The 17,536-nt window shown below is 41.7% G+C and overlaps 4 protein-coding genes across 5 annotated transcripts; 3 read left to right on the top strand and 1 right to left on the bottom strand.

The window, feature by feature from the left end:
• Positions 1–372: 372 nt before the first annotated feature.
• ppie (peptidylprolyl isomerase E (cyclophilin E)) lies at positions 373–4,631 on the top strand (the record flags this gene model as incomplete). Its single annotated transcript, XM_083908039.1, has 10 exons — positions 373–403; positions 1,534–1,632; positions 1,755–1,798; positions 2,127–2,153; positions 2,804–2,885; positions 2,994–3,097; positions 3,191–3,314; positions 3,997–4,182; positions 4,271–4,413; positions 4,563–4,631. 10 exons carry the CDS (start codon positions 373–375, stop codon positions 4,629–4,631), a joined length of 909 nt encoding a protein of 302 aa, XP_083764165.1.
• Positions 4,632–6,491: 1,860 nt separating this feature from the next.
• On the top strand, positions 6,492–7,641 carry gjb10 (gap junction protein beta 10; the record flags this gene model as incomplete). Its single annotated transcript, XM_083907747.1, has 1 exon — positions 6,492–7,641. One exon carries the CDS (start codon positions 6,492–6,494, stop codon positions 7,275–7,277), a length of 786 nt encoding a protein of 261 aa, XP_083763873.1. The 3' UTR covers positions 7,278–7,641.
• A 2,834-nt stretch (positions 7,642–10,475) lies between these two features.
• On the top strand, positions 10,476–12,181 carry gjb3 (gap junction protein beta 3). Its single transcript, XM_083907418.1, has 2 exons — positions 10,476–10,606; positions 11,198–12,181. Exon 2 carries the CDS (start codon positions 11,264–11,266, stop codon positions 12,128–12,130), a length of 867 nt encoding a protein of 288 aa, XP_083763544.1. The 5' UTR covers positions 10,476–10,606; positions 11,198–11,263; the 3' UTR covers positions 12,131–12,181.
• A 1,756-nt stretch (positions 12,182–13,937) lies between these two features.
• On the bottom strand, positions 13,938–16,554 carry hmgcl (3-hydroxy-3-methylglutaryl-CoA lyase; the record flags this gene model as incomplete). Of its 2 annotated transcripts, none has more annotated exons than XM_083907750.1 (9): positions 13,938–14,225; positions 14,675–14,800; positions 14,893–15,081; positions 15,184–15,247; positions 15,359–15,507; positions 15,606–15,701; positions 15,835–15,942; positions 16,226–16,309; positions 16,450–16,554. In XM_083907750.1, 9 exons carry the CDS (start codon positions 16,543–16,545, stop codon positions 14,124–14,126), a joined length of 1,014 nt encoding a protein of 337 aa, XP_083763876.1. In that variant the 3' UTR covers positions 13,938–14,123. The 2 variants fall into 2 exon arrangements, with proteins under 2 accessions (XP_083763876.1, XP_083763877.1); XM_083907751.1 differs by having other exon boundaries at positions 16,459–16,545.
• Between the last annotated feature and the right edge of the window lie 982 nt (positions 16,555–17,536).

Raw genomic sequence — 17,536 nt, 5'->3', positions numbered from 1 at the left:
TTGTGACTAGATCACAGCAGAAACCATGTGTTATCTGATGAGTCAAAAAAGTCAAAGCTATTTGTAACAGTACAGTTGTTTTAATATTTATTTTTGTAGTATTTTTTTATTATTATTAGGTCAAACATAGAAAAAACAGTATTTTATTAAATTAACATGACTTCAACTTGCATGTTCCTATTTTTATTTTTTCAAATTTTATTTCATGTGAAAAAAAAAAGTTAAATAATAAAAGAGATCGAAGTGAAGACTGTGTCGATGGTTTCGTCCGACAGGTGGCACCAGAGTGCACAAGACAAGGGAGGCGGGGTCTTTAGTTTGACTCCACCGATCACGAGCTTCCGGGGTTAAAGTTGAAGGGTTAAATCCAACATGGCCGCCAGCAAACGAGTGCTATATGTCGGTGAGTTATAATTATTTCTTATTTTTCCACTAAAACTCGCCGCTGTAACGTTGTTTCACTGAGTTTAGTTGACGTTTGAAGGTCATTGTCCTCGAATTCCCGGAGAGGAACACATATATAAAGTGTACTTTATAGAAAACACTCACACAATGCAGCCGGCGAAATACAGCATGTCCTAAACTTCTTATACTTTAAAGAACAACGTGAACAAAACACGTTGAGTCAGGTTGTATAGTAAAGTTTATGGTACAGGCGTGCGTAAATAAACTGAAGAGAGTTTGAAACTACTCCTTTTTCAAATTTAAACAACACCGAAAACCATGTTCTACCACAACAATGCACACAGCTATTGAATTGTTATCATTAGCACCTGTGCTTCACCTCCTCCACAGTTGTTTTTATTTCAGTATCCGGTCAATAATGTAATTCAGGCCCATTATCAATAGCTTCTGCTTTGGTCTGTATTTTTGCAGTATTTATTTTAGTATTTCTCATGTGTTTTTGTGCTGTTTTGTTGTATACTTATTAGTTCAGTGTGTATTATTATCCACCTGCTGTCACAAAATATCTGCTGGGAAAAAAGGCATCTGTTTACATGTTCAGGATACAAGAAATGTAAATTTGTTAAGCATTTGCTAAGTTTTAAATCAGTCAAAATTAAGATGTCTGGGTTTTGCTCATAAAAAAACATGAATTCAAATTTTAAATATCTTAATGTGTGTTTACCTAGTACAATATTTATTCAACATTTCTTATTTGCTACTGAAGGAAATTATATCTCAGAGATATTGTCATGTAATTATTGCTCAGTCCTAGCATGGACTGTATCTGATATTGCAAAAACAAAAAAGTGTGCTCTTATGTAAATAGTATACAATATGTAAATATGGCCTAGATGCTTCACTGAAAACAGAGAGAGACCACTGTCATGTGACAAGGACATAATTCCGTGCTGCAAATGTCTGCCATCCACTTGAGGTCTGTTTATAAAATGGCTGATTTTAGCTTGGTTAGCTGCATATATCTTATAAAAACAAGTTACTATGTTAGGATTGATGTATGTGTCTTAATATTGAGTATAACTTATTAACTGGCGCATTTTATATTTTTCATTTGTATGTGTTTATCAGGTGGTCTGGCTGAAGAGGTGGATGAGAAGGTGTTGCACGCAGCCTTTATCCCCTTTGGAGACATCATAGACATCCAGATACCGCTAGATTATGAGACCGGTAAGAGTCACAGCTTGTACTGACGTGTTTGATAGTAATGCACTGTCTCATGTCATGTAACGTTAAACACGGAGAGTAAAATGATGAAATGACGTTTTGAATGTGTCTGTTTCTTTTTCCAGAGAAGCACAGGGGGTTTGCTTTCATTGAGTTTGAACTGGCAGAGGTATGTAGAGACTGTACTAGTCTGATATCTACTATCTAGACCAAACATGAATGAGTAATTCATTGCAAGAATCAAATCAGAATATACTGTAGGTACATTGTTGAAGTGAACACACATTGCCCACACCTTTATCTCTGTGTTATCTTAAACTTATTTTTTGTACAGCCACAAACCATAAAAACACAACTGAGTGGAACTTCAGAATTCTGTAAAAACTGTGATACTGTCATTATATTGTTTTGTATCGAGCAGGTTCATCATAGACTGATATTGCACCTGGAGGTCCTTTTGTGTTGAGTAACCCTTGTATGTCCTCCATCTTTTGTAGGATGCTGCAGCAGCTATTGATAACATGGTGAGTGGATCACACTCCTGAACACACACATTAAGGCTGCGACTAACAATTATTTTACAATCAATTAACCTGTCGATGCTCAGTGTTTCTCAAACATGGACATGATGATGTTCTCAAATGTCTTGTTTTGTCCACAAACCAAAATGACTCGTTTTGATTTCTTTGTTATTTGGAGCAGAAAGAACAGAAAATATAGTACTTGTTTTTATTCTATATAAAAACTATTTACTCTGTTCGATCGATCGAAGATTGTTATTTTGCTCATGAAAGATTACATTTCTGAGCAAAGTTTGAAAAAGAGGTAATGTGCTAAATATTTTGTCATTAAATATAAAAAAAATAATATATAATAAAGTAAGGATGATGATGATAAATGCACGTAGCAAACAAATAGTTTTCATACATAATGTTGGACTAAATTCACCTTCAATCCACTGAGAACTTCTTAAGAAACTGCAGCAAAACAAGGACACATTCAAGCATTACGTATGAACACATTTATTAAATATAAGGTAATGAAAATATGAGTAATTTACAATATTTACAAATAATGTTAAGTGCTGTGGAGGTTGCATTTGCTTGGCGTGTCTTTATGCTGGTCCTAGGAATAAACAAACTTTGTTAATGTCTTCTTTTTTTTTAACGCTTAGAATGAGTCTGAGCTTTTTGGACGGACTGTCCGGGTCAACATCGCCAAGCCCATGAGAATCAAAGAAGGTTCTTCTCGACCAGGTGATTATTGAAAACTGCTTTCATAGATGGCTTTGAAGTCACTTGTATAGATATACAAGTTATGTTTGGACACAAGAGTCTGATTCTTGCCTGTGCTTTTCCCCTCAGTCTGGTCGGACGATGACTGGCTGAAGAAGTTCTCGGGGAAGACGATCGAAGAAGCAGAGGCGGAGGCTGCAGGTGGAGAAACGACCAATACGGAGACACAGGAGGTGAGATGGTGTTTTCCGTTGACTGTTTATAGCTGTATTTGACACTTGACCCTTTTATGAAGGTGTTAATACAAGTGTGATTTGTTTTCTCAGGCTGAGCCCCCAGCTAAAAAAGGCAGAGTTAATCCTCAGGTCTACATGGACATCAAGATCGGAAACAAGCCGGCAGGAAGGCTACGCTTCCTTCTGCGGGCTGACATTGTTCCAATGACAGCAGGTATGTTTGTGTGTGTGTGCAGTGTCACCATGGCCACATTCTCCCCCCCCAAAAACACTATGTATCTAAAGAAAACACCTTCATTGAAAGATAAATATTACTATGTGCTATTATTAGTTTAATTCAACAAGACAAGAGACAAGACAGTGACAAACTAGAGAAAGACACCCAGTGGCGGTTCTGGAAACTTTGGGCCCCAGGCAAAGGATTCCAAGGCCCTTCCGAGACCTCCGCGACTACCTCAGGCCAAAAGCTAAATATTTATTGTCATAGATGACATTGTCAGAGAAAAACAAAGACAAAACCTTTGAAGGTATTACAGTTATGAATGGTGTGTGTGTCAGCTAGCATTAGCTAAACCCAGCTCAACAGATGCTGTGGTAACTATCCAAAATTAATTTCATCTTCCGTAGAAGAATTCTTCGCTCCTCACCTCACTAAGACCTCTATGAACATTCAGACTAGCAAGTTTCTGCTATGGTAACATATATATATATATATATATATATATATATATATATATATATATATATATATATATATATATATATACAAAAAAGTAAATCTGAAACACAATGTGGGGATGACGAGGCCCCCTGGTGTCTGAGGCCCTGACCTCTCCTAATGGTAGCACCGCCCCCTGAAGATACCATAAACCTCCTTTTCCCAAAATCCTCTGTAGAAAACTTCCGCTGCCTGTGCACGCACGAGAAAGGATTCGGCTTCAAAGGCAGCAGCTTCCACCGTATCATCCCTCAGTTCATGTGCCAAGGAGGCGACTTCACCAACCACAACGGCACCGGCGGCAAGTCCATCTACGGCAAGAAGTTTGACGACGAAAACTTTATCCTGAAACACACTGCTCCAGGTGAGGGGCTTTATAAGCAGTCTATGAGATGTGTTTTGTTGTTGTTGTTGTTTTACTGACTGGACAAACCTGTCTCTGATGCTCACAGGACAGCTCTCCATGGCCAACTCAGGGGCAAACAGTAATGGCTCTCAGTTTTTCGTTACTACGGACAAAACGGACTGGCTGGACGGCAAACACGTGGTGTTTGGAGATCTGGTGGAAGGAATGGATGTTGTCCGTGCAATGGAGGTAAATGTTAAAGGGGTTTATCTTTGCCAGGATTCCATTTCCATTCTCATTCCCATGTGTTTAGATGATGTTTCAAAGAAAATAATAGATATTAACATACATTTATAGCACTGTATTGCAGTCTTTGTGATAACATTTTGTTTTTGCAGGCTCAAGGCACAAAGGATGGGAAACCCAAGCAGAAAGTGATCATTTCAGACTGTGGAGAATATGTGTGAATGAGTAACACGTGTGCGCTTGACTGTTTTTGTGTAAATGTGTGAGAGCACGAGTGTGTTCCACATCTTCTGCCATGTAAATATTTCAATAAACACAGTTTTTCTACTAAGTCATACTTTTATAAATGAAATGTTGGGATTACTCTTTCTTACTGTCACATTTACACCTGTCACAACCCTGCTGCTTTATTATCTGTATATATGCACTTACTCCCAGAGTTTCTTTCCCTTTTAAATATTTTTTTAAAGAAGTTTTGATTCATTTACTAAACTGAAACCCTCAGCTTCTGGAGGCTTCTTATTTACTGTCATAAGATGAATAGAGCGATCACATATGTATCTGCTGAAACGTGTCAAAAGGACCCATTTACATTTATATAAACTGATGAACTGATATTACATTTTGTTTATTAGGAAAACAGACAAACATCTTATTCCTTGTCATGTATTGCACTGCACAAAATTCTTCTCTCTTTTTTTTATTTCCCCGAATTTGTTTGGTGTAATATAACTTAGTAAACAGTCTGAGATTTTATCTACACAAAGATGAGCCAGATGTTAAATAAATCAAATCCAACTGAAACAATAACAATAAAATACTGTAGAAAATACAAAAACAAACACAAATAAACAGGTCACGTAATAAAACTATATAAAAAAAAAAAGATTAAAAAGACTTAACGTTTTAAATCAAATTAGAGCTGTAATCTTGATTTGCTAAAGGAATTCACTAATTAGAATCCAAAAGTTTCATAACTATGGGGGACGAGACCTTACATATCAATAAATAAATAAATAAATGCTTTACATTTATTTCTACATTTCTGTCACAACACAGAATTTGGAAATTTGCCTCTTTCATTTGGTAAATGGAAATACTTTTTATTTCTTAAAAAAAAAAAAAGTTATTGCTCATTTTACCAAAACATTGTCTTATTTAGAAAAAAGTAAAACCAATACTAAATATACAACATATTAATTATTTCAGGCAACTAATGATAATAATAATAATAATAATAATAATAACAATTTAAAAAAAAAAACACTAGGTCCTGGAGGCAGAACATTTATGTTGATGTAAATCTTTACTGTTTAGAATAAAAAGGGCGTATCAAACTTGAAATACTGTGAATGTGTGCGTGTGTGCGTGTGTGTGTGTGTGTTGGAGCGTTACAGCCACACCTGAGCAGGTCGAGAGCTCTTCACACATCTCAGGCAAACAACTCCACCCTCTCTCTCTCTCTCTTTCTTTCTCCCTCCTCCCTCCCTCCTTCTCTCTCTCTCTCCTGTTGAGAAATCCTCACATTATCGCCGCACAAGTTTCATCCAAATCCTGTTCCTCCACTTCGACGCGGAACCGCAACGATCTGCGTACAAACTTGTGAGTATTCGTAAAGTCGCTTTGTTACGAAGTTCTAAGTGTAAATGTTTGGATTTACTCGATACTTTTTTGTTGTTTTTTGACGCGGACTTTTGTTCTTCTTTGGCGTTTGTGTGTGTTTTTTCCAACTTTGGATATGTATGCGTAAAAAAAAAAGCGCGTGCTCGTATAAAGTTGTGTCGCGCAGCGAGAGTGCTTTTTTTTTCTCCGTTGTTGTTTCCTAAAGTGTAATAAAACACCAGAGTCGCGTTTGTGCTCGTTTTTAAACACACGTTTGTTTGTAAACTCGCGTGTAAAAACGTGATTTCACATCGTAATGACTTAAATCCTTTGTCCTGTTGTATTTTTTTTTTGTTTGTTTCCTCCTGTACATTTTTTTTTAATGTGAGACTTTTTTGTTTTTGTCTTTGCTCCACTGACAGATTCCTAGAGTCTGCCCTGTCGTCCAGACAGACAGACTGTGAAGAAGAAACCTCGTCATGAACTGGTCGTTCCTCCAGAGCCTCCTCAGCGGAGTGAACAAGTACTCCACCGCCTTCGGCCGAGTCTGGCTCTCCATCGTCTTCCTCTTCAGGGTCATGGTGTTCGTCGTGGCGGCGGAGAAGGTGTGGGGCGACGAGCAGAAAGACTTCAAGTGCAACACGGCTCAGCCCGGTTGCCACAACGTCTGCTACGACCACTTCTTCCCCGTCTCCCACATCCGCCTGTGGGCGCTGCAGCTCATCTTCGTCACGTGCCCGTCGCTCCTGGTGGTCATGCACGTCGCCTACAGGGACGACCGGGAGCGCAAGAACCGCCTCAAGTACGGCGAGAACTGCCGCCGCCTCTACCAGAACACGGGCAAGAAGCGCGGCGGCCTGTGGTGGACGTACGTCCTCACGCTGGTCTTCAAGATCGGCGTGGACGCCACCTTCGTGTACCTCGTCTACCACATCTACGAGGGCTACGACTTCCCGTCGCTCATCAAGTGCGAGCAGAAGCCGTGTCCGAACAAGGTGGACTGCTTCATCTCGCGGCCCACGGAGAAGCGGATCTTCACCCTCTTCATGGTGGTCACCAGCCTGGTCTGCATCCTGCTCTCCATCTTCGAGATCGTCTACCTGATCGGCAAGCGTTTGCGCGAGTGCCTCACGCACATGCACCACTCTCGCAAGGCCATGACCAACACCATGTCCAGCGGGAGCAACCTGATGGACGGCGCCGTGGTGAAGCGGGGGAACACGCCGGAGACGCCGGCGCCCTCGTACAGTGTCGCCATATCTTGAGAGGAAAAGACTTTGCGAGCAAAGACACAAGACGAGGAAAGATGCTTCCTCTCACTTCCTGAAGGCACTTCCTGAAACTACACTGGAGTTCATTTTGGTTCCAGAGTCACACGAGACTAAATGTGTCATTGATCTGGAATGTGACCACTGTTTTTGGGGGATTGGTGGAAAAGAAAAAAGAAAAAGAAAAGGATTTTGCTCTTGAATTCACTGACATGAGTCACCGGGTGGTTTTGGAGAGTACAGTTCCATAAACACATGTGGTCTCTGTGTCAGATTTTCCCTCCGTTCGGTGCCCAGCCTTAAACCGTTCACCGCAGACTCTGCTGCTTTTATCCCCCTCTGCTTTACTCTGTAAATGTTGTACTTTTTAAAAAAAACATAATTTATCAAAAGGTTTTGAACGTGTGTTTACAGGCCTCATGAAGTCTTCATAATGCCAAGTTTTTGTAATTATGTGACATTGAGTTGTTGATATTTTGTTTTTTGATTAAAGATGATTATTTTCACGTTTGACGTGCATTCGTGTGCTGTTTTTTTGCACAGAGAAACATCACAGACTTTCCTTCTGTTTCCACTTTTACCATGTTTTCCCCATAAATCCCACCCTCTCCACTACTTACACTGATTTTTTTCCTGTTGCTATGCAGCGGCGCCGTCATTGTTTGGGTTGATTGGTACTTAGAGAAGGGTGGAGGAAGCAGAGGAGGAGGAGGAGCCTCCCCCTCCTCTGATTCATCGGCACTGACGCGTGGAACCACCCAGTGCAGGAATTTGAAGGTCTTTACAATTATCTGAATGGATGAATCCAGTATTTACACTGCTCAGATGTAGTGAGAGTGGGGGAAAGAGGATGTACTCTGAAAGTGAATATGTTTCAATCAGCAGCTGGCATCACTGCTTTTCCTGTGAAGAGTTGCTGTTGTTTTTGAATCACACCTGTTCACATTATGTGTGCACAGAAATGTAATAATACCTGAAAGACTGGATGCCACAGGATTTAAAGGGGAAACTATGTGTGTGTGTGTGTGTGTGACCTTACCTCCACACGAGTGGAAACATTCTCCAAAGAGATTGTGAGCTTTCAAGTTTCAAAAGTTCAAAAGTTTGGGGTCACCTACACTATTTTGTTTGTGTTTTCCCATCAAAACTTGAATAGAAAATATAGTTGAGACATTTCAGCTGTGCTAACATCATTGCACAAGGGTTTTCAAGGGTTTTCTAATCGTCCAATAGCGCCATTCTAACGCCATTAGCAAACACAATGTACCATTAGAGCACTGGAGAGAAATGGGCCTCTATACACCTATGTACATATTCCATTAAAAACCAGACATTTGCAGCTACACTCTTAGAAATAAGGGTTCCAAAATGGTCCTTCTACAAGGGCTGAGGTTCTACCTGGAACCATTTGCTTCTGAAAACCCCTTTCCTGAATAAAGGGTTTTAAAAGGGTTCTTGATGGAACCCTCCAAAAGGGTTCCAGGTGAAACCTTTATAAAAAGGTTCTACCTGGAGCCAAAAATGGTTCTCCTATGAGGACAAGCCAAAGAACCTTATATGGTTCGGGCTGTAGAAATAAATAAATAAATAAAAAAAGGCTCCAGGATGTTTGTTTCTTACCACTCCCACTTAATGGAGGGTGTTATCTATCTTTGCCCCAGCTCTCGCTCTCTTTGCTCTAGTACATTTCCTTCCTCTCACAGTACCCAGCAGAGTAGAGCGTTCCATCTTGTTAGGACTTGCGGCCCGGGCCGAGGCTGAGTCATGGGGTGCATTCCTGCAGGTGTGTCAGTGTCGACTGCCTGGACCAGTTCATCATCTGCAGCCAAAAACCTCTCTCTTCCTCCATTCCTCCCTCCCTCCCTCCCACTCTCTCTGAACACTCCTCTCATCTCTGTGATGTCTCTGTGAATGTTGCGATACTTCTAACAATACTCTGAGAGTTGTTGCTCAGGGCTGCGAGACTTTGAGACTCATTCTGTTTATCATTCAGACACAGAAATGGAACGTTAACGTGGCTAAAAAGGCGAAGATTCTGCCCTTTAATACGTGACGTAAACAAAGGGTTCATAAGATCTGAACGCAGGCTCCGATCTGCAAGATCTGGCAAGTTGTTGACAATAGGCCAAGGTTGGATAATCCACAGACCGGGGATTCATCTGTAAACATGACTAATAATGAGCAATTTCTTTTTAATGAAAACAGACATACGTACGGGAAGTTTTCTACTGAGAATTGTCAAAAAATGGAAACGTAGAAGCAAATATGAGTGAGAAATAAAAGTGCCAAGGAGAACCATATAAGGCTCTTTGGCTTGTCCTCATAGGAGAACCCTTTTTGGCTCCAGGTAGAACATTTTTATAAAGGTTCCACCAAGAACCCTTTTAAAACCCTTTATTCAGGAAAGGGGTTTTTAAGGGTTCTCTGTATCAAAATGGTTCTTACTGGAACCATTAGTGTTTTACAAAGGACAATGAAACACAATAGGGCCTTTTTCCATCTCAGCTGTATGTAGTCAAAAAACAAAAATGAGCAGGAAATGAACAATTAATACGCGTTTCCTTGTCGAGCGATGACACGAGTTCTTCCCGTGACCTCCTCACCTTTTTCCACAGCAGCAGTAACCCCGTCACAACAGCTTATACTCTGGAAGCGACCAAAAAAAAAAAGGGGGGGCAGAGGACATGCACGGCACAAATATATTCACCTCAGGGTGTGTCTGCTTCTGTTACGTACAATATACACCGCGGAACAAGTTCAGACAAAGAGACGTCATCATGGAAACATGGCACATAAGAACAACACGCCTACAACTTGTAGAAATAAACTATAATATGCTTCTTTTTAGATGCCCAGATTGGCACAGGAACAGAATTCTATGTTTTATGTATATATTTATTTCCTCACACTGACATTACAATATATAATAGGCCCTCACTGTCCTACTCACCTATGTCCAAGTACCTGGACATGGTTTATACCTGCTTTATTAACTGCATTTGAGCTGAACACTTTGAATGTGGCCATGGCACAAAAAAGAGAAGGAGGTGGAGAAAGAGAGGGAGGGAAGTAGAGCGAGAGAGAGAGAGAGAGGAAGAAAAAAAAAGAAAAGAAAAGAAAGGGGATCATCTGAGTCAGCTCCAGTTTTTCTTCTTTAACCACACCCACGAGCGCATTTCTCAACACTGCGTCCCCTCTACCTGTCTATAGAGACTAATCTGTGCGTCCCGGGAACTGAAACGACGTGAAAGCGAGCGACAAAAACAGTTGGAAATACGTGGAATCATGCAGCTTTCCCTCACGACCATGGATTAAAACGTCTTCCGGTGAGTGGAAACATTTTTTTTTATTTGTGTGCGAGTCTGAGTATGAGAGGATGTCTTCGCGAATGTCCGCGTTCGAGCCAGTCGAAACCCAGATGTGTTTATTCGCTCTCTTGAACTTCATCGTATTCATCAGGTCAGAGTTATAGTTCAGTAATTCCGCAGGAAAGAAAGAGAGAAAGAGATATGTTGTCGGCAATGTGCCAAACTTGGCCACGAAAACCGAAATGACGCACGGGAGCCGTGCGTAAAAGGCATAGAGAGCGCCCATATTATACTCACACGTGCGGTCTCGTCAACAGATTTACCACAGAATACTAATATTGTTCACACGTCTACATATAGAATACACATTTCCCTGTGAGTGATGTGTTAAGTTGCGCTTTAAGACAAACACAAAAGCAGCGTTCAAACATGACTGTTTTGCCTCGAGTTGCTCTGCCTCTTTGTCAGAAGTATAGAAAAGGTGGGGCTTATTTAAATGATATGCGAGAAATGTTTTCACATTCAATGACTGATTTAAAATATATCATTTGGTGTTTACTGGAGCCATTTGGATTGAAACCAAACTAAACAATTTTTTGTCCCTAACAGGTTTGAAGACAAACTGCGACGAGAAGAAGATTCTTCAGAAGATTCGTCTGATTTTCCGCCAAGGACATGGACTGGAAGACCTTCCAAGCTCTTCTCAGTGGGGTGAACAAATACTCGACAGCGTTCGGGAGAATATGGCTGTCGGTGGTGTTTGTCTTCAGGGTGATGGTGTACGTGGTGGCGGCCGAGCGGGTGTGGGGCGACGAGCAGAAGGACTTTGACTGCAACACCAAGCAGCCCGGCTGCGCCAACGTCTGCTACGACCACTTCTTCCCCATCTCCCACATCCGCCTGTGGGCCCTGCAGCTCATCTTCGTCACGTGCCCCTCCTTCATGGTGGTCATGCACGTGGCGTACCGCGACGACCGCGAGCGCAAGTACAGGGCCAAGCACGGGGAGAGCGCCAAGCTCTACAACAACACGGGCAAGAAGCACGGCGGCCTGTGGTGGACGTACCTCATCAGCCTCTTTGTGAAAACAGCCATCGAGGTCGTCTTCCTCTACCTCCTCCACTGGGTGTACGACAGCTTCTACCTGCCGAGGCTGGTCAAGTGTGAAGTGTCGCCTTGCCCCAACCAGGTGGACTGCTACATCGGTCACCCGACCGAGAAGAAGGTCTTCACCTACTTCATGGTCGGCGCGTCGGCCCTCTGCATCGTCCTGAACATCTGCGAGATCGTTTACCTCATCTCCAAGCGCATCGCCAGGTGCGCCAACAAGATGAAGAGGCGCAACCGCAACATGGCCGTGCATCACGGGGCCGACTACCACGACGACCCGTTCAACAACTGCAACCAGCCGATGCCGACGATCGAGGAGAAGGACAGCCCGCCGCCGACCTTCAAGGGCGCCCTCCCGTCATTTCAGCCGTCCACGCTGAAGCTGCACGACAAGATACGGGCCTCGGCTCCCAACCTGTCGTCCATGTCGTGATGGAAGCCAACATCGGGACAAATATCAGGAGCTCAGTGGTGTTTGGGCTTGAGACTCAGTTCAGTGAGCCAGAAACACAGTATGTGTGAGAACCTGGAGGCTGAGTTATCGTTACTGGATGCGAGAGACTCTTTTTGGAGAGCGTGAACTTTGGTTTCCAAGTCAACTTCCACAATATTTACAAGTCATTTAGAGCCAAATTGATTTGTTGATAATATGTTTTTTACAATACAATACCTTTCCATCTTCACAGTTTCTGTTAGAACATACCAGTGGAGTTTCACTCTTGTCTGTTGTGATTGGAGTTTTGACACAGGAAGGAAAGTCACTCACCAGCCATAGAGAGGCAGGACACACCTGGCAGAGGTATTCACCCTCCCTGCCAGAGTCTACAGTGGTGTGTCAGGGTGCTTTGAGTGTATAGTGTACAGTCCACTCATCTCTTTATTTAATTTACTCTCAGATCTTGGGACAGTTTTGTCGTCCCAATGATCTCAAGTGTCTATGAATGGTAAACACAGCTGCACCGGAGCATGGACGCTCCCAAAGTCCTGGAGTTATGGCTGATTAATACTTGAAGGTGTGTTAACTGGCCCAAAAATGACTTATTTTATACTTTTGAACAAGATTATTTCCCCAAAACTAAATCAATATATCATCACTTTATTCCTCTATGTTGCCTCTCAGGTTTGTGCTGCCACAGCCACATGTTGTACATACAGACCGCTGACGTTTTTTGTACACAAACTCGCCTTGTTGATTTAAACGGGGCGAAAAGGAATGCTGCTGTTCAATTCTGTTGCTGGAGCTGGAGCACAGCCGGAGGAAGCGCGGCCAACGAACTGTTACGAGTTGTTATTCCTCCGCTGTGCACATCAGGTGGGAATGGACTTTTCCCTGCACTTGTTACTGAACGTGTCCATTTTTATAACGTTGAATAAATTAAATTTAACTATATCGAATGTGTGTTCCGATGATTTTGTTTACGTTTGAGAGTAACGTTTGGATTCATTACACAGGAAATAACAGAGAAAGACAAAACTAAGGCTCGACATACACGGGTTTGGGGTCACCTATAGAATTTTTGTGTGTTTTCCAGTAAATGTCACTCTTATTCATCAAAAGAGTTGCAACATTTTTTCAATTTTATTCAAAATAATAATTTTGACCTTCAAGCACAAGGGTTTTCTCATCATCCAATAGCCTTCTAACGCGATTAGCAAACACAATGTACCATTAGAACACTGGAGAGATGGTTGCTGGAAATGGGCCTCTATACACCTATGTACATATTCCATTAAAAACCAGACGTTTGCAGCTAGAATAGAATAATGTTTTTCCTTAAAAAATAAGGACATTTTTAAGTGACCCACAAAACGTTGACTAATTTCTCGAGGGGCTGAATTTTCCATTGGTGCCAGCTCATAAGTCAAAACTCCTACACTCCTCATTGCAAATTTCCGTGAATCATCGTGACGAGCTGCTTTTTCTCCGTCACACATGAACGTCTCTGTCGCAAAGTGTTGACGAGGTTTGCAGTTAAGAATCTCAGTCTGCCTGTCGGACTCGTCGATCGGGTTTCCCTAAGGTGCGGCGGCGTTTATCTTGAATCTTTTCGGCAGCAAAGTGTAAGATTGTCAAAGATTAGCTCACGCTTTACTACTTAATATCATCGACTTAGCGGCTTTCGAGCATCAATGACACAATTCCTTTAGGAAATGTTTATTTTTTTAAATTTCACAACGTCGTTGGATATGTACAGGTATATTAAAATAAATACTTTTAACATATTAGAGGAAGACAAAGACACACATTTCATTCACATATCATCAACCACCACAATGCCCCACCACATCTATGTATAAGGACTGATGATTTCAGCCGGCAAATAAGGCACCGTGTTCCAGCAGTACACTTTCATGTAGTGATCATCGAATCAAATAGGGTCGTACCATCCAGATATTAAAATAATAATACTCTCATACACATATATTTACAGTTTACAGGTGGCCTGTGCCACTTTGGAGTTGCTCTTCCTGTTCAGGCTTCGGCAGATGAAAGCTCCGGCGGTCATGAGCTTGGTGAGATCCACTCCCTGATGAGTGAAGAGAGAAAGTCAGACGCTGACTTAAACTTAAGCATTTTAGGAGGCAACATGTTCACTATAAATAGCTACAACCACTTGCAAAAGGAAACTTGTAAGGTTTCTTTCTTGACTTACATCTGAGCCACACTGCTGCTAAGTTTTGCTATACATTTTTAACATGTCCAAATACTCAACTAAATGCCAGGACTGTACAGTATAAATATGTGCATCTAGAGTCCTGAAAATATCAAAACATTTAAGCTTTGTGTTTGTTATATATGTGACAGATCTAGCCACTGGAACTGCAAGAGATAATTTTCACAGTCTCCTCGATGAAGAGCAGAGACATGCACCTGAGATGTGCATCTCACCAGGCGGTGTCATCTGATAACATGGCTGCCTTAATGAAAAACAAGCCGCTTCACACACGAGTACACAACACAACTGTGGCTTCTTACCGTTTGAATCCCAAGTCCGTGCAACATGTAGACGACATCTTCAGTTGCGACATTCCCAGAGGCACCCTGGGCATAGGGACAGCCACCCAGTCCAGCTACTGATGAGTCTACCACACTGATCCCCATCTGTAAAACAAAGACGACATCCCCTTCTTTAGAGAGAGAACATTTCCCTTTTTAGAGAAAGTGCAACGACAATAATCGTAGCAGTCGCTGACCTGTAAGGCTACAAAAATATTAGCCAGGGCCTGGCCATAGGTATCGTGGCAGTGCACTGCCAGAGCACTGACTGGCACCTCTTTGGTCACTGCTGTCAACATCTGAGCCATGCTACCTGGAGTCCCCACTCCGATGGTGTCACCCAGCGAGATCTCGTAGCAGCCCATAGAGTACAAACGCTTCGCTACCTGCAGGACAGAAACAAAACATGAGCTTATATGTAGCTTAGGTGTCAAAGATCTTAAAATAGTGATTTTAGTAATGTAAACAAGCATCAAAAAAGAACTCACATGTGCAACTTTTTCAGGTGAAACGTTGCCTTCATATGGACATCCAAGAACACACGACACGTATCTGTGACCACAAACAAATCAAATATAAGACGCATGCAATAATCAAAACTGCCAGGGTGCAAAGATGCCAAGGATTTAATGGTTCGTTAAGCACAAGCTCGTATACTCGTACCCTCTGACGGGCACACCGGCCTCTTTAGCTGCTTTCATAACCTCGTCGAAGCGCTGCAAACTCTCGTCCACAGAGCAGTTGATGTTCTTCTTACTGAAAAGCTCAGATGCAGCTCCAAATATGGCTACCTCTGAAGCTCCTGCCTTCACCTGTAGAAAGCAAATGCAAGGAAAATGTACTATAGTTAATCTAACCTTTTAATGTATATAGAGCTACAGTTAGTTGGAATGTAATGGTGGGCACTCACAGCAGTCTGGAATCCCTTGAGGTTGGGGGTGAGGACTGGATAAGAGACTCCAGGTTTTCTACAAATCCCCTTCATCACCTCCACCTGGTCGGCCATCTGACGGAAAAAAAACAAAAACAGAAACCTATTACTGCTGACAAAGCAAGCCCCCTTTCATCCCTAGACGCTGTTGTTTCGGTGACCAACATCAGCACTTTGCATATGAATTGCTCTGGGACAACAGACTCACCTGCGGGACCCATTTTGGAGACACAAAGCTGGTGGCCTCAATGACCGCCAGTCCCGACTCTGACAACAAGTCAATCAGATTAATTTTCGTCTCGGTGGGCACGAGAGTCTGAGAGCGGGGACAGAAAAGCAACAATAGCAATCAGGGGGGACTTTAAAAACACAGCAGAAACTCAGACATAAATCTATCTATCTATCTATAAATGTGAATCTCAGTGTTAGTGCAATAATACATTAACATTACGTATTGAACCCTGATGAAGCAGATGAAAAACATACTGGACTTTGTTATTAAAATATGACTCAGCCCTAGCTACACAACACAGCTGACACGACAAACACCCTAAAGTGTTGTTTAAATAAAATATAAGCATGCACATGTGAATATTTACCTTCTCATTTTGAAGACCATCCCTGGGACCAACCTCCACTATTTTCACCTTCTCTGGAAGAACGGAGTTTGCTCTGACTCCAGCCTACACACACACAAACAGATTTAGCATTACCTGTCACAGGCTAATAAAAGACAGCATGTTGCGTACACACATTACGGCTTAAATAACCACACAACGCGTCACTATAAGCAAATAAGAGCACAATAAATATTCAAACTCACTGCTTGGACCTTTGCTGCGGAGCTGAACGTCAGGAACTGTTGGCCCATCGCTGAACTGTAGCTGCTTCTGTTGACAAACCTTATGAAGGCCGCCATGTTGTTCAGTGAACACTTCCTCGCCAGGAGCTACGGTTACATATAGCGCAAGGGCGCCATCTACCTGCCGCAGATCGGAACTACTTGAAATTGCTGTTTTAATGAATGCTCGTCGTGCTTTTTCCGTGCTGTTATTATGCCTCACTTATTACATTTTATCATAACATAACGTCCTTGGAAGAGGATAATGTTTTCATCTCTCTGTAAGACCATTTTCTATGGAAGCCCATTTACGCCATAAAAAAAGAGGTAAGTCAAAATGCTGAGATTATAAAATCGAAATTATAAGATTAAAAAAAAGTCATGATTATGAGTTTTAAAAGGGTCGAAATTATGAGATAAAAAGTCATAATTATGAGATTTTAAAAAGTCGAAATTATTAGATAAAAAGTCATAATTATGAGATAAAAAGTCGAAATATAAGTTAACGGCAATGTTTGTAATGGCCATTTCTGTAACAATGGGAATTGTTGTCATCATTCATGTTGTGCAAGGACGGACCGGAACTAGAGAACTATGCAAATTAGGAAATGACGTCAATTAGCGACGTAATTTAGCGAATTCTTGACTTCTTGACACCTGTGCGCATGGAGAGTCAAAAAAATCTCACAATGGCGGTGAGTTCATTTCGTATATATTATTACAGCTTTGACTGTCAAAGAAGTTGCATGACACTGAACTTTGTTAAGCGTTGTTGTGATTTTCTTTCTTAATAAAAGTTAACTGTGATGATAGTTTTTAGCTTAGCCATTGTTAGCCCTCACCTAACTTGCTATCGTGAATGCAGAATCACTTTTCAGCAGTGTTTGTTTGCTTCATCACAGGAATTTAGACGTTTTAGAATTAAGCGTGTTTGTTTTGGCTAACAACGGAAAGAGCCATTGAACAGGAACACTGGTTTGCTAGTCTGAGGAATATTGTGGTAAAATACCGCGAACTTGTGTTTTTGAAGTTGTACGTGACGTCCATTTTGTGTGTCGTAAAATCAGTA

This window comes from Microchirus variegatus (genome assembly GCF_963457635.1).
Source record: "Microchirus variegatus genome assembly, chromosome: 21".
Taxonomy (NCBI): domain Eukaryota; kingdom Metazoa; phylum Chordata; class Actinopteri; order Pleuronectiformes; family Soleidae; genus Microchirus; species Microchirus variegatus.
Note: the sequence above shows the minus strand (reverse complement) of the source record. Positions and strands in the feature narration are given on the sequence as shown.

Excerpts from the sequence above, each read along its gene's own strand:
- gjb3 (XM_083907418.1), top strand. The coding sequence starts at position 11,264 with ATGGACTGGAAGACCTTCCAAGCTCTTCTCAGTGGGGTGAACAAATAC.